This window comes from Papilio xuthus, unplaced genomic scaffold (assembly GCF_000836235.2).
Source record: "Papilio xuthus unplaced genomic scaffold, Pxut_1.1 DF826945.1, whole genome shotgun sequence".
NCBI classification, from domain to species: domain Eukaryota; kingdom Metazoa; phylum Arthropoda; class Insecta; order Lepidoptera; family Papilionidae; genus Papilio; species Papilio xuthus.
This window is the reverse complement of record NW_013531704.1, coordinates 4,029,947-4,048,093: the sequence shown is the minus strand read 5'-3', so window position 1 is coordinate 4,048,093 and position 18,147 is coordinate 4,029,947. Positions and strand designations below refer to the sequence as shown.

At 32.1% G+C, this 18,147-nt stretch overlaps 4 protein-coding genes across 4 annotated transcripts; 2 read left to right on the top strand and 2 right to left on the bottom strand.

Annotated features, from left to right (window-relative positions):
* Positions 1-4: 4 nt before the first annotated feature.
* On the bottom strand, positions 5-4,718 carry LOC106121232 (DIS3-like exonuclease 2). Its single transcript, XM_013316777.1, has 3 exons — positions 2,107-4,718; positions 1,718-1,976; positions 5-1,291 (listed from the first exon to the last, which is right to left on the bottom strand). The coding sequence occupies exons 1-3, from the start codon at positions 4,473-4,475 to the stop codon at positions 1,097-1,099; spliced, it is 2,823 nt and encodes a 940-aa protein (XP_013172231.1). The 5' UTR covers positions 4,476-4,718; the 3' UTR covers positions 5-1,096.
* A 304-nt stretch (positions 4,719-5,022) lies between these two features.
* On the top strand, positions 5,023-5,539 carry Trmt112 (tRNA methyltransferase subunit 11-2). The gene has a single exon (XM_013316779.1). It carries the CDS (start codon positions 5,130-5,132, stop codon positions 5,505-5,507), a length of 378 nt encoding a protein of 125 aa, XP_013172233.1. The 5' UTR covers positions 5,023-5,129; the 3' UTR covers positions 5,508-5,539.
* Positions 5,540-6,837: 1,298 nt separating this feature from the next.
* Positions 6,838-9,208, bottom strand: CSN1b (COP9 signalosome subunit 1b). The gene is made up of 4 exons (XM_013316778.1): positions 9,130-9,208; positions 8,921-8,998; positions 7,482-8,828; positions 6,838-7,321 (listed from the first exon to the last, which is right to left on the bottom strand). The coding sequence occupies exons 2-4, from the start codon at positions 8,930-8,932 to the stop codon at positions 7,229-7,231; spliced, it is 1,452 nt and encodes a 483-aa protein (XP_013172232.1). The 5' UTR covers positions 8,933-8,998; positions 9,130-9,208; the 3' UTR covers positions 6,838-7,228.
* Positions 9,209-9,882: 674 nt separating this feature from the next.
* LOC106121066 (gamma-glutamyl hydrolase A) lies at positions 9,883-13,867 on the top strand. The gene is made up of 8 exons (XM_013316558.1): positions 9,883-9,996; positions 10,663-10,862; positions 11,035-11,349; positions 11,433-11,483; positions 11,776-12,008; positions 12,372-12,478; positions 12,769-12,866; positions 13,585-13,867. Exons 2-8 carry the CDS (start codon positions 10,780-10,782, stop codon positions 13,862-13,864), a joined length of 1,167 nt encoding a protein of 388 aa, XP_013172012.1. The 5' UTR covers positions 9,883-9,996; positions 10,663-10,779; the 3' UTR covers positions 13,865-13,867.
* The last annotated feature ends 4,280 nt before the right edge of the window (positions 13,868-18,147 follow it).

Sequence of the window (18,147 nt, the reverse complement as noted above, 5' to 3'; positions counted from 1 at the left end):
CAAATTGTTATATTATTAGAACGTAACATACCTAATTATTATTATATTTAAAAAGAAAATCTTTACATACGCTTAATGTTTAGGTAAACCTTAAGTAATCCAAGTTTTTTTTAGAGTTTTAAAATGGAAGATTTCCCTAATGGAATAAAAAAATGCTTATTTCCAACTCTATATTTTATAATGTTGTAAAACGTCAACAATTCCAATTATTATTTTGTAATTATTTGCTAGAAGGTTTGCCTGTTGAGCATCCGTTCTTAATCTACGTCAATATTCAATATCTTGTACTTAGTGGCTATACCACTCAACACGACGAGTAAATCTATACAATGCTAGTGCAAAAATATTATGCTAAAATACTACACATAATAAAATTAAAAAAGGCAAACGTTCATTTGTCCATAACTCTTAAAAATTGTAAACACGACACTTATTATTTAAAAGAACATTTTTGTGCGAGGAATTAAAATCAATAATTACAAGTTCATAAACGTTCTAATGTCTATAAATATATTTTAAATAATTTAGATTACATTTAGTCTAAAAATTTTAATACTTTTCACCAAATTGCATTTGTACGTCAAAATTACACTAAAAAATCCATTCAAAAACATATAAGTAATTTTTAAAATTGTCATAAAATTTGAGTCACAAACAAGGCGACCATGTAATAGATTCAAAATTTCTAGCCATATTTGATATGGAAATAATCATTATCCCATCTATTATTATTCCTGAGAAATAAAATGCCTTAATATTAAGTACATTACAGAGACCATTCAAAATGCAATACTAGTAAACTTTAATTTGAGAAAGAGAAAGGTCGTTCATTGTGCAATTAAGCTTAATAATTGCAACAGATAGTACACCACTACCACATTTATTATAAAAAATTCTCACAATCAAACAAGTCATAGATGTAAAATATAGTCCTAAAGGGACAAAATCTACAAGTCAATTTAGTAAGAAAATATAACTAATATCTAAATAGCTCTTTTTTAACATTCAGCTACAATTTAAAATTAAAAAGTCATCACACACATCTACGATTGAAATGGATATGGAAAATTCATTCAATAATTTCATCCTAAACAATTCAAACTGGTCTTACAAGTTTAGTATCAACTTTAACCATATCTTCATCTCTATTCAATTCTACCTCTACAATAGAGAAGACTTCAATCACTTGTTTCACGTCTGGTAAAGTATCCGTTGCTTTCCATAGCAGTTCCATTTTAGATAGTTTGATACCTGCATCATTCTTGATACATTTATGTTCTCCGGGGAAATCCTGTAAAAATATGATTGTTTTGAAAAATATATTTCAGTTTAAAAAGCATTACTATCCTAAAATGTTGTGACTATATATTTAACGCCTACTATATGACTAGGAAATAGAAAACAGCCTATACTTGTTCTTTAATATATGTTGCAGTTGCCAATATGACTTGACCACCCTAGAGTACCCCTATTACTTATTAAAACTAGCTAATGCCCGCGTTAACGATCACAGGGGATTGACAAAAAAAAAATTTAATTGGTAGGCTATGTGTTCCTCTAGATATTCAACATTCGCATTTATAGTAAGATTAGAGAGTTCCACCTATTAAAAAAAATTATGAATTAAATTTTAAAGGCATAATCCAAAAAGAAATTGTAAACTGCTACTTGTATTGTTATGTTAAGTTTTTGTATAATAAATAAAAAAAAAACTTACATTGTTGAAGAAAATTCTTCTGTTCAATCCTATAGCGACTATGATGACATCAATATATTTTTCCCTAATATCAACAACTACTGCATCAGTAACATAAGGTGAATTCATTTCTATATACTTCAATGTATATAACTCTGTTGAAAGTTCACTTGCTCTTTTAGCATTGTACTTTTGTTTGTTACATTGAGCCGCAACCATTTTTACTTTGTCAATTTCCCACTTTGGTGTTTCTCGAAAATTTAAACTTGCTGATAAAAGCCTGAAAAAATATCATTAGATTTATATATTGTGAATATATCATTATTAGCACCACATCTCTATAAATTGTAAGAGTTATAAACTTACAATATAATGTTGGGTGAAAATTTAGTAACATAAATATAATTTACCTATGGACCATAATATCAGCATATCGTCGAATGGGGCTAGTAAAGTGAGTATAAAGTGGAACATTAAGAGCATAATGCTGGAAATCATCATCACTTGTGCAGCCACCAGCACAGAAATATTTAGCTCTTGTCATTGGTTTAGCACACAACATATTGAGAACCATAGCCTTGCCTCTATCAGCCACACTTGGCTCAATATATTGCAATAATGATTTGTGCAAGCTACCCGCTGAAGTAACATCCAAGTCAATACCCATTGGTTTTAATGATTTCGCCAGCTGTTGCAACATATATCCACTAGGTGGAGGATGGCATCTCAAGAATGCTAAATTAGGATAGTCATCATAAATTCTCTTTGCTACAGTCATATTAGCTAGTAACATAAACTCTTCAATAAGCTGATGGCTTTGTTTGTTTTCATACACCCAAAGGGCATCTGGTAGTCCTGTTGAAGGATTCAGATGAAATGACACTTTTGGTTGGTCAATACGTAATGCACCATTGTCAAATCTAGATTTTCTAAATATTGATGAAATTTTGCCAAGAGTTTTAATTGTATCATAAACATCTTTATATTCAAAACCATTATAAAACTCGGGGAATAACATCTCTGCATCTTCTCTACTATCCAAAACAGCCTGAGCATGATCATAGCTTAATTGACAACATGAATGAATGACTGTTTTGGAGAATCTGTGACTTAAGACTTCTGCATTATCAGTTATTTCCCAAAATACAGAAAAGGCAAGCTTATCAACACCTGGGAATAAAGAACATAGCATGCATAAATCATCAGGGAGCATGTGGTATGCCTTCTCAACTAAATAAATTGTTGTGGCTTTTTCTGCTACTTTCTCATCTAATATAGTATTCTCTGTCAAAAAATGGGATACATCTGAAATATGTACTCCGATTTCGTAATTTCCGTTTTCAAGTTTTCTGCATGACACAGCATCATCAATATCTCGACAATTTGCTGGATCAATACTAAAGGTGCATAATTTACGACAGTCCTCTCGTATTTTTATTTCTTCCACTGGTATCACGTAATCCAAACGTGGATAGAGATCTCTTACTTCAGGTCCAAATGGGGTAACATCTAAATCTGTCTGAGCTAGAATTGCTTTTGCTTCTGAAAGCATATCCCCAGATTGGCCAATGTTACATATTATTTTACCTAAAGCAAATCTTGTATCAAACCAACTTTCTATTTTGGCCAAAAATAGGGTATTTTCGTAACTCTTTGCCTCTGCATAAAAATTATCTGGCCAACATGTGAAAGGGATATTTAATCTAGGGACTCTGTGGTCTCTTGGCACAAACAATGCTTTCTGTCTATTCTTATCTGGCATCAGTTTTAAATGACCAATGCAGGTTCTGGTATGTAATTTTTCTTTGATGTAAACAACCTTTCCTTTCTTTTGCTTTGATTCATCATTGCTCTCATCGGGCTGATGTATTATTTGCACAATTACCACATCACCTTCAAGAGATCTATTTCTATTTTTAACCCCATCAATAAGGATATCTTGAAGGCTTCTGTCACTGCTGGAAACATATGCATGTTGAAACTGTTTGGGATTTATTCTTAAAACACCTTCTACCAAACTATTTTCCTTTAAGCCAGCATCTACCGCTTCTGCATTTAAATAAGGTTCAAAGTTTTTATCCTCTTGATCTTTCTTCTTACCATTTTTATTCTTTGTGGGAGTTTCTTTAATAGTGCCATTTTTACCAGAGACAACTTGTCTTTTATCTTGTCTAAATTGTAGGTTACCTTGTCTTCCATACATCTGGTTAAGAAGAGGATGTTGCATCACATTTTGCAAAAATCGCGGGGTGATTTGATCATTGCACAAGGGTGTACCTGGGTTGCTCCATGCATGTGATATAGAGCTTGGGTGGGTTAAAGGAGAATTTGGTAAACTGCCAATTTGATTATTCATCCTCAATAAATTCACACAATTATTTTGCATGCTGTGTTGGTAAAGTTGCAAATGTGCAAGATTTTCCAAATATTTGGAGTTATTTGCATTTAAAGGAATACCTGGATGTATAAATAAATCTTGATGAAATAATGCAGAAAAGGGCTGATACTGTGGTGCAGTGCTGACTCCCGGAATTGCGTGCCCTTGCTGTTGAGTGCCAGTTGTTGTTGGCATTTCTAAATGCATGTTTCTTATTTTCTCTTTTTTCCTTGAATTTTTACCTTTTGGTGTATTCTTACTTTCCACCTTATAGCCTTCGACATCAGTAGCACTCCCATGATTTGTTGCAACTTCTTGCGTTCCCGATGCCTCTTCATTGTTAGGCGATCTCGTACTTTCTGCCAACGCTGAGTTTTTAATCGATTTCTTTTGGTCAGACATTTTCAAAACTTTAAATGTCTTACCACAAAATACAGTTAACCGTTCATCGATTTTCTTTATTGTTGAATGTTGTACGAGTGCTTTTGATGTGGATGGTTAAATAAACAATATTTACTTTTTACTAATCTATATTATATGCAAACATGGTAAACAAATTATAATGAAAGACATTTTCAAAACTCAGACATACATGAATTTAGACTCACAAAAACCAACAAAAACTGACACACTATGACACGTACATTGTTGACAAGTTAACATATAAACGTGACCAAAAACTAAAGAGCTAAGCCAAAGAGTATATAAAAAATGCCAAAAAGTGAAACCAAAATGCACAGAGAGTAATTAATTAAGAGTCAGGTTGCCAGATTTTATTAAATGCTAAACATATTTCTAGTTAACGTTAAATCATATCGCTAATTATATAATCGAAAAAATCAAGTTCACTATTTTACGCATGTTATTGTGCACACACATCTAAAGTGACTGATAAACATGGCTTTTTGCTTTTCAGTACCAAATAAAACAATTTCTAGGAAACGGAAACTAAAAAAAAGATGACATATGTCAATGTCTTTTAGATTTTAGGCGCTGGGAAAAATTAAAACAAAATTTAATTGTGATGAATTCATTGACAAAACAAAATTGGTTAAAATGAAGCTTATCACTCATAATATGCTCACATCTAAATGTTTAAAAGGGGTAATAACCGGCTATCCCTTGGCTATAACCGCAACTGTTGTAAAAGTGTCTGAGGTTGAATATAATCCTGAATTTATTTCCCGGATAATACCAAAATTAGATTGGGAAGTATTGTGGAAAGCGGCTGACAGTATTGGACACAATGAAGGATTACCACCAACTATAGACCCCAAGTTCGAAGATAATGAAGAGTTTTTAAGGAAAGCTCACAAAGTGTTATTGGAGGTTGAAGTGGAAGAAGGTTATCTCACATGTCCTGAATCTGGTAGACAATTTCCAATTACAAAAGGCATTCCCAATATGTTATTAACAGAAGCAGAAGTACAATAAATGTTATGTTAAATAATAATGTTTTTACTGTATTCATTTTCATATCAAATTAATATTATGTTCCATGTTCTAAAATTTGTAAATAAGTAAATTCAATCAAAACATATGGCAATATGTAATAATTTTCCGTATATTCAGATTTTATTTTTAGTATAAACCTATCCCTAATCTCAGTTTACACTTCTTCAATTTATGGATGACTCATCCAGTCTCATATTTAATGTATGTGAAACTATAGCATTCACAGAGATGTAATAAAAGGTATTTACTATGTTCAATGAATATACATTTAATGTAGCAGGTATATAAAAATATGAATCACTTTTACTATAGCATTCATCTTACTAATGTTTATAACATGTAAAGGTTTGAATGGATGTTTGTTTGAAGGTATCTTCGGAATGGATCTTGATGTAATTTTCACACATGTAGAACATAGTGAGGAAGAACATAGGCTATTCATTAAGTTATTTTTTTTATTCCGCGCGGATGGAGTCGCGGGAGACAGCTGTTATGAAAATATTATGTACTTTCATCATACAATTTAACATGCTGAAAAATGTAGTTCTAAAAATAAGTGAAAATATTGTACATGTTCTATTTTAAACACATTTTTCTTGAGTATGGGTTTTGAAATTGCAGCAGTATTCAAGAGGGTGTGCAAATTGTTGTATGTTGATTATAGGAAATATAGTAACATTTCCACTGGTATACAAAACCAGTCATTTTCATTTTGTCACTTGGAACTGATCCATTTAAGCCACAGATGTTACAGTCACTACAACTGTTTCTAATGTAACAGCATTTGTCAGGATTTATTGATTTCTTAAATTTTTTACAATTTAACGAATTTAGCCTTAAAAATACTTGAGCATATATAGTAGAAAATCACTGCACCCAAGGAGCAAGCATTTACCATACTCAATGAAATATGTAAGCAGAATCTAATCAAATTAAAAAATATATGATTGGTGTATTTAGAGCGCCAATAGCCTAATGATTAAGGTTACGGATTTCCCATCATGTGGTTGAGAGTTCATAAACCATATCCTATCACGAGCCTAGAGCTTACTTGGAATAGTACAAAAATAGGTATTAATAAATGTACAAAAATCTGCTAATATTGAAACAAAAATAAAACAAATCAATTTTCTATTACAAAAGGTGTTGATAATGTACTTTTTTTTTAATTTGATGTTCTGAGTTTTATAACTTGTATGATGGCTACTGCTTCAATTGTATCAACCCCCAAGGTATGGATAAACTGTCAATAAAAATAGTCTCATATTCAGTCTTAATAATATAATGACAGATCATAAAAAACAAAACAAGTATGGCTTTACTTTTAATGTTATTAAAAATTACGTAGACATAATAATTATTGGTTACATGAATAATTCTGTATAAACAATGTGAATAATGCTTGCACCAGCCATTTTAATTCAACATTTTCCTTAAAACGATACCAGCATTTTACATTGGCAAATTTGCTGAAATACAGATCTATATCTGCATTTTCAGTAAACAAATACAAGCAAATATTATCAGTACTTAAAAAGGGATTCTATTTGAATTTTTTTCTTCACATGAAAATGTAAATGTGGAAACATTTTTATGTTATTCTGTGACTAAGATTTAATTATATGTCATGTTATTCAAGGTAGGTAACATTTAAATTGTCATGTGAAAGGAAAATGTTTGCTAGCTTATGAGGTAATTCATCACAACGGCACAGGGTCGAAGCCACGTGGAGTGAGGCTGGTGCTGGAGCCAGGAGCCTCTCCACTTTGAGGACCTGTTTCACGGCCAACATTCTACCAAAGGAAAATATTTTTTTTATTATTGTAATTTGGTAAATTGTAATTTGTTGATTAAAGTTCACATGGTTGATAACATATGTACAATTTAAAATTGTAATATATTACTATGCTATAAACTCTATGCTTAAAAGTTGTTCCAGTGTTAAATACTCACCTTGACATGAATCTGGTTCTTGAGCATTGCAGCACGCAGAATAAGCATAGATGTCCTCCGTTGATACTCCTTTCCCATAGCCAGGCTCCTTTCAAATGTAGTGCTTCTTTGATCTACATCTTTAGCATACAGTATTTTATTGTGTGAATCAATGCGGGCTTGGATTTGGCCATCTAGTATTAATTGCATTAATTCATCTTCAAGAGCAGTCACTGTGCGGTTAAAAGCTGCAGCCATAAGGCGCATGTCAGCAGAGAGGTAAGGGCTGAAGTACTGGATTAGTGCTCTGTTGCGTATTTGCATATAGAGTGAATTTAAGTGTGGTGCTAGATACATATCTAAGAGAAGGTTGTCCCTAATCTCATCAAGTAACCTTAAACATGAAGCATATTTAGATTCATAAAATTTAAAAATGATGTCACGTAACTGTGGCTCTAGTTCTAAGAATAATTTAAAAGAACTGCTAACTATGACTTGTTTCTGTAATTCAGACCGATCAAATGTTGCCAGAGCACATAGTCCTCCATAAACTGCAACATTATTACTACTGAGAAGTTCTGAGTAATCACAATGATCAATGCTTGCTGCAAGAAATTGCTTTGCGGCAGATTTATATTTCTTTGTTGCTAGCTCAGCTAAGCCCGCAGCACATTTTAAGCGAGTCAAAATGGACTGGTTGGAATCTTTTCCTGGAATTTCATTGAAGTCTGGTGTGGCAACCGCCTTTGATACATAATTAAGAACATGTGCCCAGTTTTGCAAGTACACTGATACTTTAACAACATTGAGGCACATCATAATAATATGTTTACCACTTGTACAGTAATCTCGAGCTCTAGAATAGCATTTCAATGCTCCAGTGAGATCTCCACAATCCAAATAGTGATCTCCAAGATCATCATGACCTCTCCGGATACTCTCTTTAATTGAATTTGTTTTATAATTCTTGAGGTCAGTGTCTAGTTTTTCAAGCTTTATAGCAGCTTTTTTGGTTTTTGCTTCCACCCACATTGTATCTAAGACAGGTATGTCTTGAGAGCCCATTTGGACAGCAACATCCGGTAAACCAGCAGAAGCAATGGCTTCAGCGAGTTTTTTATGAAGAGTTTGATAGAGATTTACGTTATATGTGGTCATAACGTAAGAAATTGCCATCTTCAAAGCTTCTAATCTCAATTGTGGGCAATGGTCAGCTATGAACATCAATCTGTACAATTTAGCAAAGCCAGTATAAGATGCAGCATATGTCTCGAGATCTAAACTAGGATTTTCAACCACGTAACATTCCGCCTCATTGTTCTCATTATCTTCCAGTGGTACATCCACAACCATCGGCTCCGCCATACTCTATGAATACAGTAAATCGTATCATTATTACATTTACTACGATTTAAAGGAGGAGGAACTATAAGAAACGTATTTCAGAATCAACGACTTACCATTTCGAACATTTTTCTTGAATCTATTGGAGTGATAAAGAAAATACACGAATTCCACTGTCAACGCAGGAAACCAACCTAGAACATAACTCCTTTGTAAATTCTATGCATTTTAATATCAATTAACATGTTGTATTTTAAATAAACTTAATCACGATTTTTTAAATTAAAACAAGTCCTTGTCAAAAGAATAGTTATTATCAAAATACCTTTATCATTACGTTTCTTTTTTGCAGCGGCATTTTTCTTTTTGACGAGAATTTCAGTGTTACCATGTGCATCCTTTTTGTTTGAAAACAATTTTATCGATTTAATCGGTTTATTTTGAGTCTCCTGTAAAATGATCAAAACTATGATGCTTTTTAAAGCAATTTATAACCCATTGAAAAACCTTTATAAAGACACTTAAAAGAAATAATCATCACGATATTTAAATTGATATTTTTTTCAGTTTTCTCTGTACTCAGAAGTATCTAAGTTGGTTGGAGTTGAAGTTAAAGTAAATAAAAAAGGAGGTTTTAGGAATTTGCTGGATAGACGTTAAGATATCAATTTAAAGACAAGACTATGAGTACATTTTTATTTAATACCCTATTTGTTCCGTGAGATAAACTTACTGGTTTTTGTAGTTTACTTTAAAAAAAAATATGTTCAATTGATATCAGCTACTCTTATTGTTATTTCACCGATATTATATCGATATTTAGTATTATGGAAGCCTGACTTACCTACAATCAAATGAAGATCTCATTACAACACGTATTACGAAATTATACGCATGCGCTGTACGATACTGGTCAATGTTCGGTATCCGACGACGTTGGTAATGTCAATTTCGCTACCCTTTTCAGGTTTCTATGTTTAAAGATAATGTAATAATTTTGGTGTATTACCAAATATTATAAAAACTTCTTGAATTATAATATTTGCATTAGTTCATTGTAAAAGAAAAATCACAAGAGTCGAGGAATTTGTTCCTTATGTCAAACAAAAAGTTAACTTCATGTTTATAGGTGTTTAATAATTTAAGTTAAATAACGCCGTGTAATAATTAAAATATACAAGACAAAAGTTTTGTAAGTAGTAGATTATCTACAGTACAGTTAATTTATAGAGTATTTTAAATTAGCCGATTTTAATAATCCGTATATTGTAATATCTTAAATGATAAGTAATAATTGATTGAAGCTAGTAAGTAACTTGGCCTTTTTTAAGCTATTTTTTCCACAGAAGCCTTGCACAACGCATATTCGACGGAGTGAAGTTATGCCTTTATTAAAATAGTGTGCGATATTAATTTAAAATTGGGCTAGTCTATAGTTAACTAATTGGTTATTATTTCGATTTATTACTATGCTCATCCATCACACGACTTCATACTAATGTTATAAATGCGAAAATTTGGATGGATGGATGTTTGTTATTTTTGTATCTCCAGAACGTCTGCATGAACGTCTAGATGAAATTTTATATAGATGTAGAATACTGTCTGAAAAAACATATAGGCTATTTGACAAGTTTTTTTTAAAATCTTGCGCTGACGAAATCGCTAGCAATATTTTCATACATTTAGACTATTGAAGCGACGACAAAATGGCGGGAAATTGTAAAACTGATTATTTCAGAGACAATATCATTTAAAGATTATTAAAAGTGATTACGAACATAATTTATATTGTTAATATGAATGTGTATATATTTAAAATTTACTAAATACACTGTGTATGTACATGTATTTTTAGAACTGGCGATGTCTTCTATACTGAGCTAAATAATCTAATTTTATTTCGACTGTCACCCGTGTATAGTTCAGCGGAGAAGCCATCTATTTTAAGAGAGTGTATACAGTTCATTCACTAATGAAAGTTGCGTATAAGAATGAAATATTGAAGAATATTATAATTTGCATAGCGAACGATAGTGCAAACCTTTTAATACTGTGGTAGGTTATTTATTTAAACTTCGTAACAGCGTTATAGTATTTACAGTGATGTAAACATGAGATAATATAGTTAAATCAAAATTATAAAAAGAGATCAAAGATAAAGTATCAATCAGCAGATAGATATAACTAGAGATATTGTTCGATAGTAATCTATAAAACGCTATTGTAGGTGTTTTAACGGCAGTTTTATAGAGTTTGTGAAGATGGTGGTTGTGCCGAATTTGATGGAGTTATTTGCCGCCAAAGGAGTTTTGTTGTTATTGTTGACTTTAACAACGGGATACATTTTGAAATGCGATGGCGCTGTTATCGTACGGTTGGATGAAGAAACATCTATCAACGAGCGTCCTATCATAGGAGTACTGTCCCAGGAACAATCGTTTTACCTGCACGGCAAATATCCTGAAGAGAATTACACCAGTTATATCGCTGCTTCATATGTCAAAGATATAGAAGCATCAGGTGCACGAGTAGTTCCTATCCTGTTAGTAGATTAATATAACATTTTAATAAGCAGCTAAATATTTTAATTGATAATATTTTTCTAAAGATATGAAAAATTTTCAGAATTGGAAAAGATCGACAATATTACAGAGATATTATGAGTAAATTGAATGGGTAAGTTAAAATTACTGTGTTATTTTACTTTGTTTTTTTTTTACCCACGACGCGGATCTTGCGAATGAACACAGAAATTGCACTTAAAAATAATTATTTATTCGAAAAATGGTCCACATTAAAAAGGATTGTTACTAGCACACAATTTTGAGTTAAGCTTTTGTGCGGGGGTTCCCCCTTTTAATAAAATTGTCTAAAACTAAATGATAAATAGGTGAATAGATGCATTAAATAGAGAAAATATTAAAAAGTAAGAATTTTGTTAATTTACTTTATTCTGTTGGATTTACAGTGTTCTTTTTCCTGGAGGCGCGACTTATTTCAATCAGTCCGATGGTTATGCTGACGCTGGTCAGCATATTTACGAAATAGCTATAGAATTAAATGACGCAGGCGACTATTTCCCTATATTCGGTACTTGTCTAGGATTCGAACTCTTCATCATCATTGCGTCTGGCCGTGGAGAGAAAGAGAATAGGATCAGATGTTATTCTTATAACAATTTGCCGTTACATTTTACAGAAGGTAAGTTAATACTTAGTTGTAAAGTAAGTATTTTTTAATCTTACTAATATTACATTTTGCGAATGTTTGGATGGATGAATGTTTCTATGAAGTATCTCCAAAACGGCTCCATCGATCTCGCTGAAATTTGGCATAGATGTAGTAGTAACATAGTCTGGAAGAACACTTAGGCTACTATACTAAGTTTTTTTTATTCTGCGCGGACCTAGACGTGGTCGAAAGCTAGTATTATATAACAAAACAAGCTTCAACTCGTTTGAAGAATGAATATTATAAGCTTTCTTAGAATTGGAACATGGAGGGTCAGTACTAAAAGTATATATGTATAGTTACTTAATATTAAGTAGAATTTAACTTTCCCAGATTATCGTAGTAGCAAAATGTTTAAGCAGGCTCCAGAGGATATTGTTGACATACTGGCTAATGAAGATGTAACCGTCAACGCGCATCAGTTTTGCATTGTCGATAAGGTCGGTATTCATTTGAATAAAAAAAAAAGAAAATCAAGTGGTCTGTCTAAGTCGATTAAATAGTTCTATCTTTATCTTAAAATACACATCTGCGAAGTAATTCAAAGATAAGTGTGATGTCAAGCAATCCACCCTGGCCCAGGCTGGTCGACTAACCTGGTCACAGCTATAAATGAGTTAGGCTCTGAGCCTTTCAATGAGGACGTATAGTGAGCTAATGATAATGAGTCACTTAGTCGGTTGTTATCAAAATGATTGCTGAGATGAAAATGATTGTATAATTGTTTCAGAACATGGAGTCTCATGATCTGGTGAAGGACTGGCGTGTGTCGTCGTACAGTGATGATGATTACGGTGTCAAATTTATTGCCACTATTGAACATAGGAGGTGAGAAAGAAAACTAAGAATATCAAAATTAACACAAAAAAAACATATGATATTATATGTATAATTATAATAAAATAGTTAACCACAGCTAGGACGCTATAGGCTATATTGTAAAATTGACAGAGTTATATATTTTCATAGAATGTCAAAACGTATTTTAAGATTATTTACGTATTATAAGTCGGCTTTTCAGTTGTATAGAGTTCGTAGTTCGTTGACACGAGCGGTGTGAAAAGGAAATTACATTAATATCTAGTCCATTTTGCTTAATAAGCGCTCGCTGAAGCGTTTAAACACTGAGGGGTCTAACCACAACTTTGAAATTGATGCTACAGGTCACTCTCACCTTAATGTTTAGGTTCAACGCCTTGCTTTTATAAGGAAAGGTTCGTGTTTATATACGAAAATGTTGCGGATGAACTTATCAACAACTAAACTGAATCGTGTTATGATTTCCTCTGCATATAAACTTTAAAAATACACAAACATGCTTTCAAATCAAGACTTGCATTTTGTAAACAAAGAAACATCGACCTTTTATGCTAAAATTTGTAAATCGCAAAATATTTGTATAAAACTATGTTACCGTTTTATTCTTATTTTACAATGATTGAAAATTTACAGCATTCTGGATATAAATATAAGATAGTGTCAGTCGCCATTCCTCATAATGGAGTTTTATGCAAGTAATAGATGATAAAAACCATGCATTTTATAGGTATCCATTCTATGGTGTGCAGTTCCATCCAGAGAAGAATTCCTTCGAATGGAAGTTGTCAAAGAACTACGCACATTCAATGAACGCAATCAAAGCGAATCGCTACTTCATGGATTTCTTTGTAAGCGAATGCAGACGGAATTTACATTCGTTCGCGACCGCTAATGAAGAGAATAAATACGTAATTTATAACTACGAGCCACATTTCACCGGTATCTTAGGCAGTATGTACCACCAGTGTTACTTCTTTGAACCAAGAGGAAATATGACGACAAAATAAATAACAAACTATAAATGTTGTTTCATTTTTCTTTTATTGAAATATTTAACAATGTCAACTCGAAGTTCATACTTTTCTATATTTCTATATATTTCTTGTATGTCAATAAGCGGAAAGATTTACGATATATATAATATAAATATGATATGATACTATGAATAACTACACTTCACATTTAAACATCGACCGAAGAAATTGTATTAAAAGCATTAATCTTTAAATATTATAGTTTAGGGTATTTAAGTATTATATTTTCATAAGTAGAAGATTATTTTAAGACGGCTCGATAAAAAAAGGGAAATTAATTAGATCGGATAAAAGATATAAAGATTAGTTAAAAAATCTTATCGTCATCGAATAATAAAACATTCTATGAAAATATCAAGATGTAGATTTTATCGTGAATGATTAAGAATTTATTCTTGAGTACTGTTCACGAAATAATTATGTTATTGTAGAAAAAAATGACATCTAAAAAGTAAGGCCAAAGTTATCAAAAGTGCTAAAATGAGTGTCAGTAAAATCTCTAAAACATCGTTACATTGAGGTGTGTCATCGTAAGATAGTAATATAAGTCTTTTTTAAGTATGCCGAGGTCGTTTGGCATAATTTGCTTAGTCTGCCTTTGCTTACCGCATTTTCAATTGTTTTATTTAAGATTTGTCCTTTCAATTCTATGCTAAATGTTGTCTACCTAAATTCGACGATACATTCCCAAAAGTTGTAGAGATGTAATGTCGTCTACAAGATATTGTAAAATTCTAAAAGAGTTGTTATGTATTACATAAATTGAGACCTTTTGGTTTCATTGTATGTTATGTGAGTGTGTTATAGAGAGTATTTAAGTCCTGTACATATCAGTCTGCGGTGGATTCGCAAATAGCCCGCGGCTGCGTTTGATCGACCCTCGTCTGATCGTTTCGGTGAACCAGCGGGATACAACGCAACCCTTACAATTTAAATGTGGATAATACACACATTAATATAAGGTGTACTTGACTTCTTACATCCCGATTATATTCTCACTGTATGTAATCGATATTCTTACCAATATTATTTTATTTACGCTAATCATTTTATGCTCTTGTAGTCTAGTAGTTTTAATTTACTGTGTAAATGTGAAAAGATAAAGTTCAGATTCATGGAGGTTTGTTAGGAGGCATCTCCAGAATAGTGGCAGAGATATCGCTGAAATTTGGATTAGATGTAGAACATAGTCCGGAAAACACACGCAGGTTATATATTTTTTTTTAATTCCGCGCGGACAGAGTCCCAGGCTATTGCTAGTATGTCTTTAGATCAAGAAAAAAATATATAAATTTTGTGGATAGAAAATATATAAATTATAATAAAGAATAAGTAAATTTCGAAGCCTATAAAGCTGTGAGGATTTAACCCAGTTTCACGATATCGCAAACGCAACCTTAACTAAGTTACATAATGAATATTAACGATGTGTGGATGTTATGTCAGTCGACGTCGACGTGCTTGCATTATGTTAAATCGATTAGCAGAGCTTCTGATGCTTTTAACGCATGTTGCGCAATTCAATAGCCAGTTATTATCTAGGATTTCATATGCACACAGCTAGCTTATCTAAAGCCATATCACAACAAAGATTCGCACGCAATTACTGTACATACTAACTTATACGTTTATTACTTTATTAACTTATTGAGTATTTTTATTCAGGGAAAGTCCTCTTATAAAGATACAAGCGAATCGCCTAGGTAATTTTGACTTATTAAATAATTCTTAAAAAATAATTTTCCACTACATTACCGTCGACGAACTTTGGCCAATTGCTTGTACAAGGAAGGCGACAAATCGTTTTAAAGTTAATTCGTTTATGTTATATCTGTAAAGGGACTGTTAAACGCATAGCAATTGTGCCAATTTGTGAAGCAGAAACGAACACCGCATTTTGGACTGTTGATGGGAAAAGTTTGATTACAAGACCGTAGACGAGTTGAGCATCCGTTAAAGGGTTATTGCCGCACTTGTTTTGACTATTGCTCGAGTCTTTGATCTGACGATTTTTAATCAAAATTAGAATGGCCAATCTTAGGTTCAATGTTCTGAACATTAATGTTACAATTCAGGTAACCATACGGTATGTATGGAGATAAAAAATAAACCTAAAATAGGAAAATATGTGATCGACCAGCATCTTTTTTGTTTTAAACGCTTTAAGGTGTTGAATTTTGTTGTATTTGGCGCTCATGAAATGGGTCATCGTATCCGTTTTTCGTTAATGAATTCAAGTTCAGTTATTTAGATACAGAAGAGAATTTTGAAGCGGAGGAAAAGATTACACACATGTTTAGTTAGACATGTTAGTACAAATATTTTCATTTTTGTTTATCGATAATGTAACTAGAATACCGACCCTGACAAACAAGTGACCGTAGATATAGAGTTAAATAGTTATGAAAGGCTTGCCCCAAATCCATCTCTGTCAACTTCTCTTTACCACCGGGGTTGCGGCGAAATATTAGAATTGTAGTTTTGCACTATCAAAACACAATTACTTTTTTGTCATTTGATAATATGAAGATATGTTTTTATAGGTGCCTTTGGAATCTTTGAAGACGATAGCTTTTACTAAGGGGTTACTAGCGTTTCACGGAAAAGGCCTTTTCATCGTCGTAAATTAGGGTCAATGTTCTCAAGATATTTTCTTACGCAGAGTGTATTTGAAGGACGTGACAAGAATTTAATAGTTCAATGGCATCAATAATAAATTATGTACACAAAATAAATGACTTAATAACGAATAATATTGATTTAATCGCGAGTAACCGTTTCAGCACAAATGTAAAGGATTGGTAATAATTTTTTTTTATGTTTTGAAATTATACAGCACATAATGTTTTATTACTTTATTAGCATACATGCATGTACAGGTAAGAAAAAGTGTTCTGTTTACACTTGCAAGTTACTAAAAAATACAGATTTTCTTTTACATTTTGCTTCATTCTCTAATATAAAAATATTTAAAATACATGTTATGCCTTTGAAATGAACTTTTTCAGTAAGGTGAGAAGTTTTTAATTTATTTATTACGATGACACAGCTTTTTCAATGCCTTTCGCAGTACATTATGCTGGTGAACGAGCTATGAATAGGCATATTTTAGAATATTAAGTGAGGTCAATGACACGGGTGAATACATTATGTGTGGACAAGGATAATCTGTACTGTGGCACTAAACGCTTCTTTATTGTTGCATTAAAATGGATCGGTAACGAAGATTGACGCCTCAAAGCTTTATTGTAACTTTAAAATTGATTTGTAAAAAGAAAGAAATTGTTCCACACTTTTATATGTGTGTTTTATGTTTGGCAAATCATTTATGCATTTCTTTGATGTTAACTATTTTTATTTATTAAAATATCGAATTGATAATATTATTAATTAATATGTTAAGCTTGTCAAGGCAAATCGCATGGGTATTAGATGACAACAAAGCTTTTGATCTAACATGACATTGTAAATAATCCAGCTTTGGTTAATCCTCTTATCTGTTGTTCAGTTCCGTGAATTGTCATGTATCTGTGAATCGTAGCTCGTAGCTCGTAGCACGTAGCTCGTAGGGTTTATAACTACACGTTGATTACAATTCAGCACACATTCAACATACATTTATCCTCATAGATTATTTTGTAAGTAAACAATTTTATTTATAATCAATTTATAGAACTAGTTGTTACCTAAAAAACAATAAACCTAAATTCCATTGTCATTTCACGAAATTATACTCGTATATCTCACTCGCTAAAATTGGTTCAGAATCTCAAATTAACGGATACAGGCTTAAATGAAACTGAAATACACACGTACTTGAAATTAAATTGTCGTCTTCATCATTTTTTTCCAAAAAAATTACACATGTTGCTGTATCGATGATTCCACAGTGGAAATTCACAGGGAGATATGTTGCCGGGTTTAGAACGTCGAAGAGAGGAAAATTATTAAATAATATTCCTAATGGCTGTCATTGTTAATACCTATACAATAGGTGAAGGGAGGTAGCAGTGTCGCTGCGTTCCACGCTTACAATATAGCTATGACGTCAGTCATACAGATGTTATTGAACTTCACATTAGTTATGCAATATAAATTAATTAATTACAATCTGTCTAAATTAATTATTTGATTATTAACAAACATTTCAAGGCATAAAACTAAGGTAAGATACGTAATCTATATATATAAAAATTAATTGCTGTTCGTTTGTCTCACAAAGACTCGAGAACGGCTGAACGGATTTACCTTATCTT

What these genes read in the sequence shown, in the direction of transcription:
- LOC106121232 (XM_013316777.1), bottom strand. Translation starts at nt 4,475, where the DNA reads ATGTCTGACCAAAAGAAATCGATTAAAAACTCAGCGTTGGCAGAAAGT. An exon ending in GCTGATATTATGGTCCATAG is followed by an intron (nt 1,977 to 2,106) that starts GTAAATTATATT and finishes ATATTTTTTCAG; the next exon opens with GCTTTTATCAGCAAGTTTAA. An exon ending in GAAGAATTTTCTTCAACAAT is followed by an intron (nt 1,292 to 1,717) that starts GTAAGTTTTTTT and finishes ATATTTTTACAG; the next exon opens with GATTTCCCCGGAGAACATAA.
- Trmt112 (XM_013316779.1), top strand. Translation starts at nt 5,130, where the DNA reads ATGAAGCTTATCACTCATAATATGCTCACATCTAAATGTTTAAAAGGG.
- CSN1b (XM_013316778.1), bottom strand. An exon ending in AGAACCAGATTCATGTCAAG is followed by an intron (nt 7,322 to 7,481) that starts GTGAGTATTTAA and finishes TTCCTTTGGTAG; the next exon opens with AATGTTGGCCGTGAAACAGG.
- LOC106121066 (XM_013316558.1), top strand. Translation starts at nt 10,780, where the DNA reads ATGAAAGTTGCGTATAAGAATGAAATATTGAAGAATATTATAATTTGC. An exon ending in GCAAACCTTTTAATACTGTG is followed by an intron (nt 10,863 to 11,034) that starts GTAGGTTATTTA and finishes ACGCTATTGTAG; the next exon opens with GTGTTTTAACGGCAGTTTTA. An exon ending in GCCACTATTGAACATAGGAG is followed by an intron (nt 12,867 to 13,584) that starts GTGAGAAAGAAA and finishes TGCATTTTATAG; the next exon opens with GTATCCATTCTATGGTGTGC.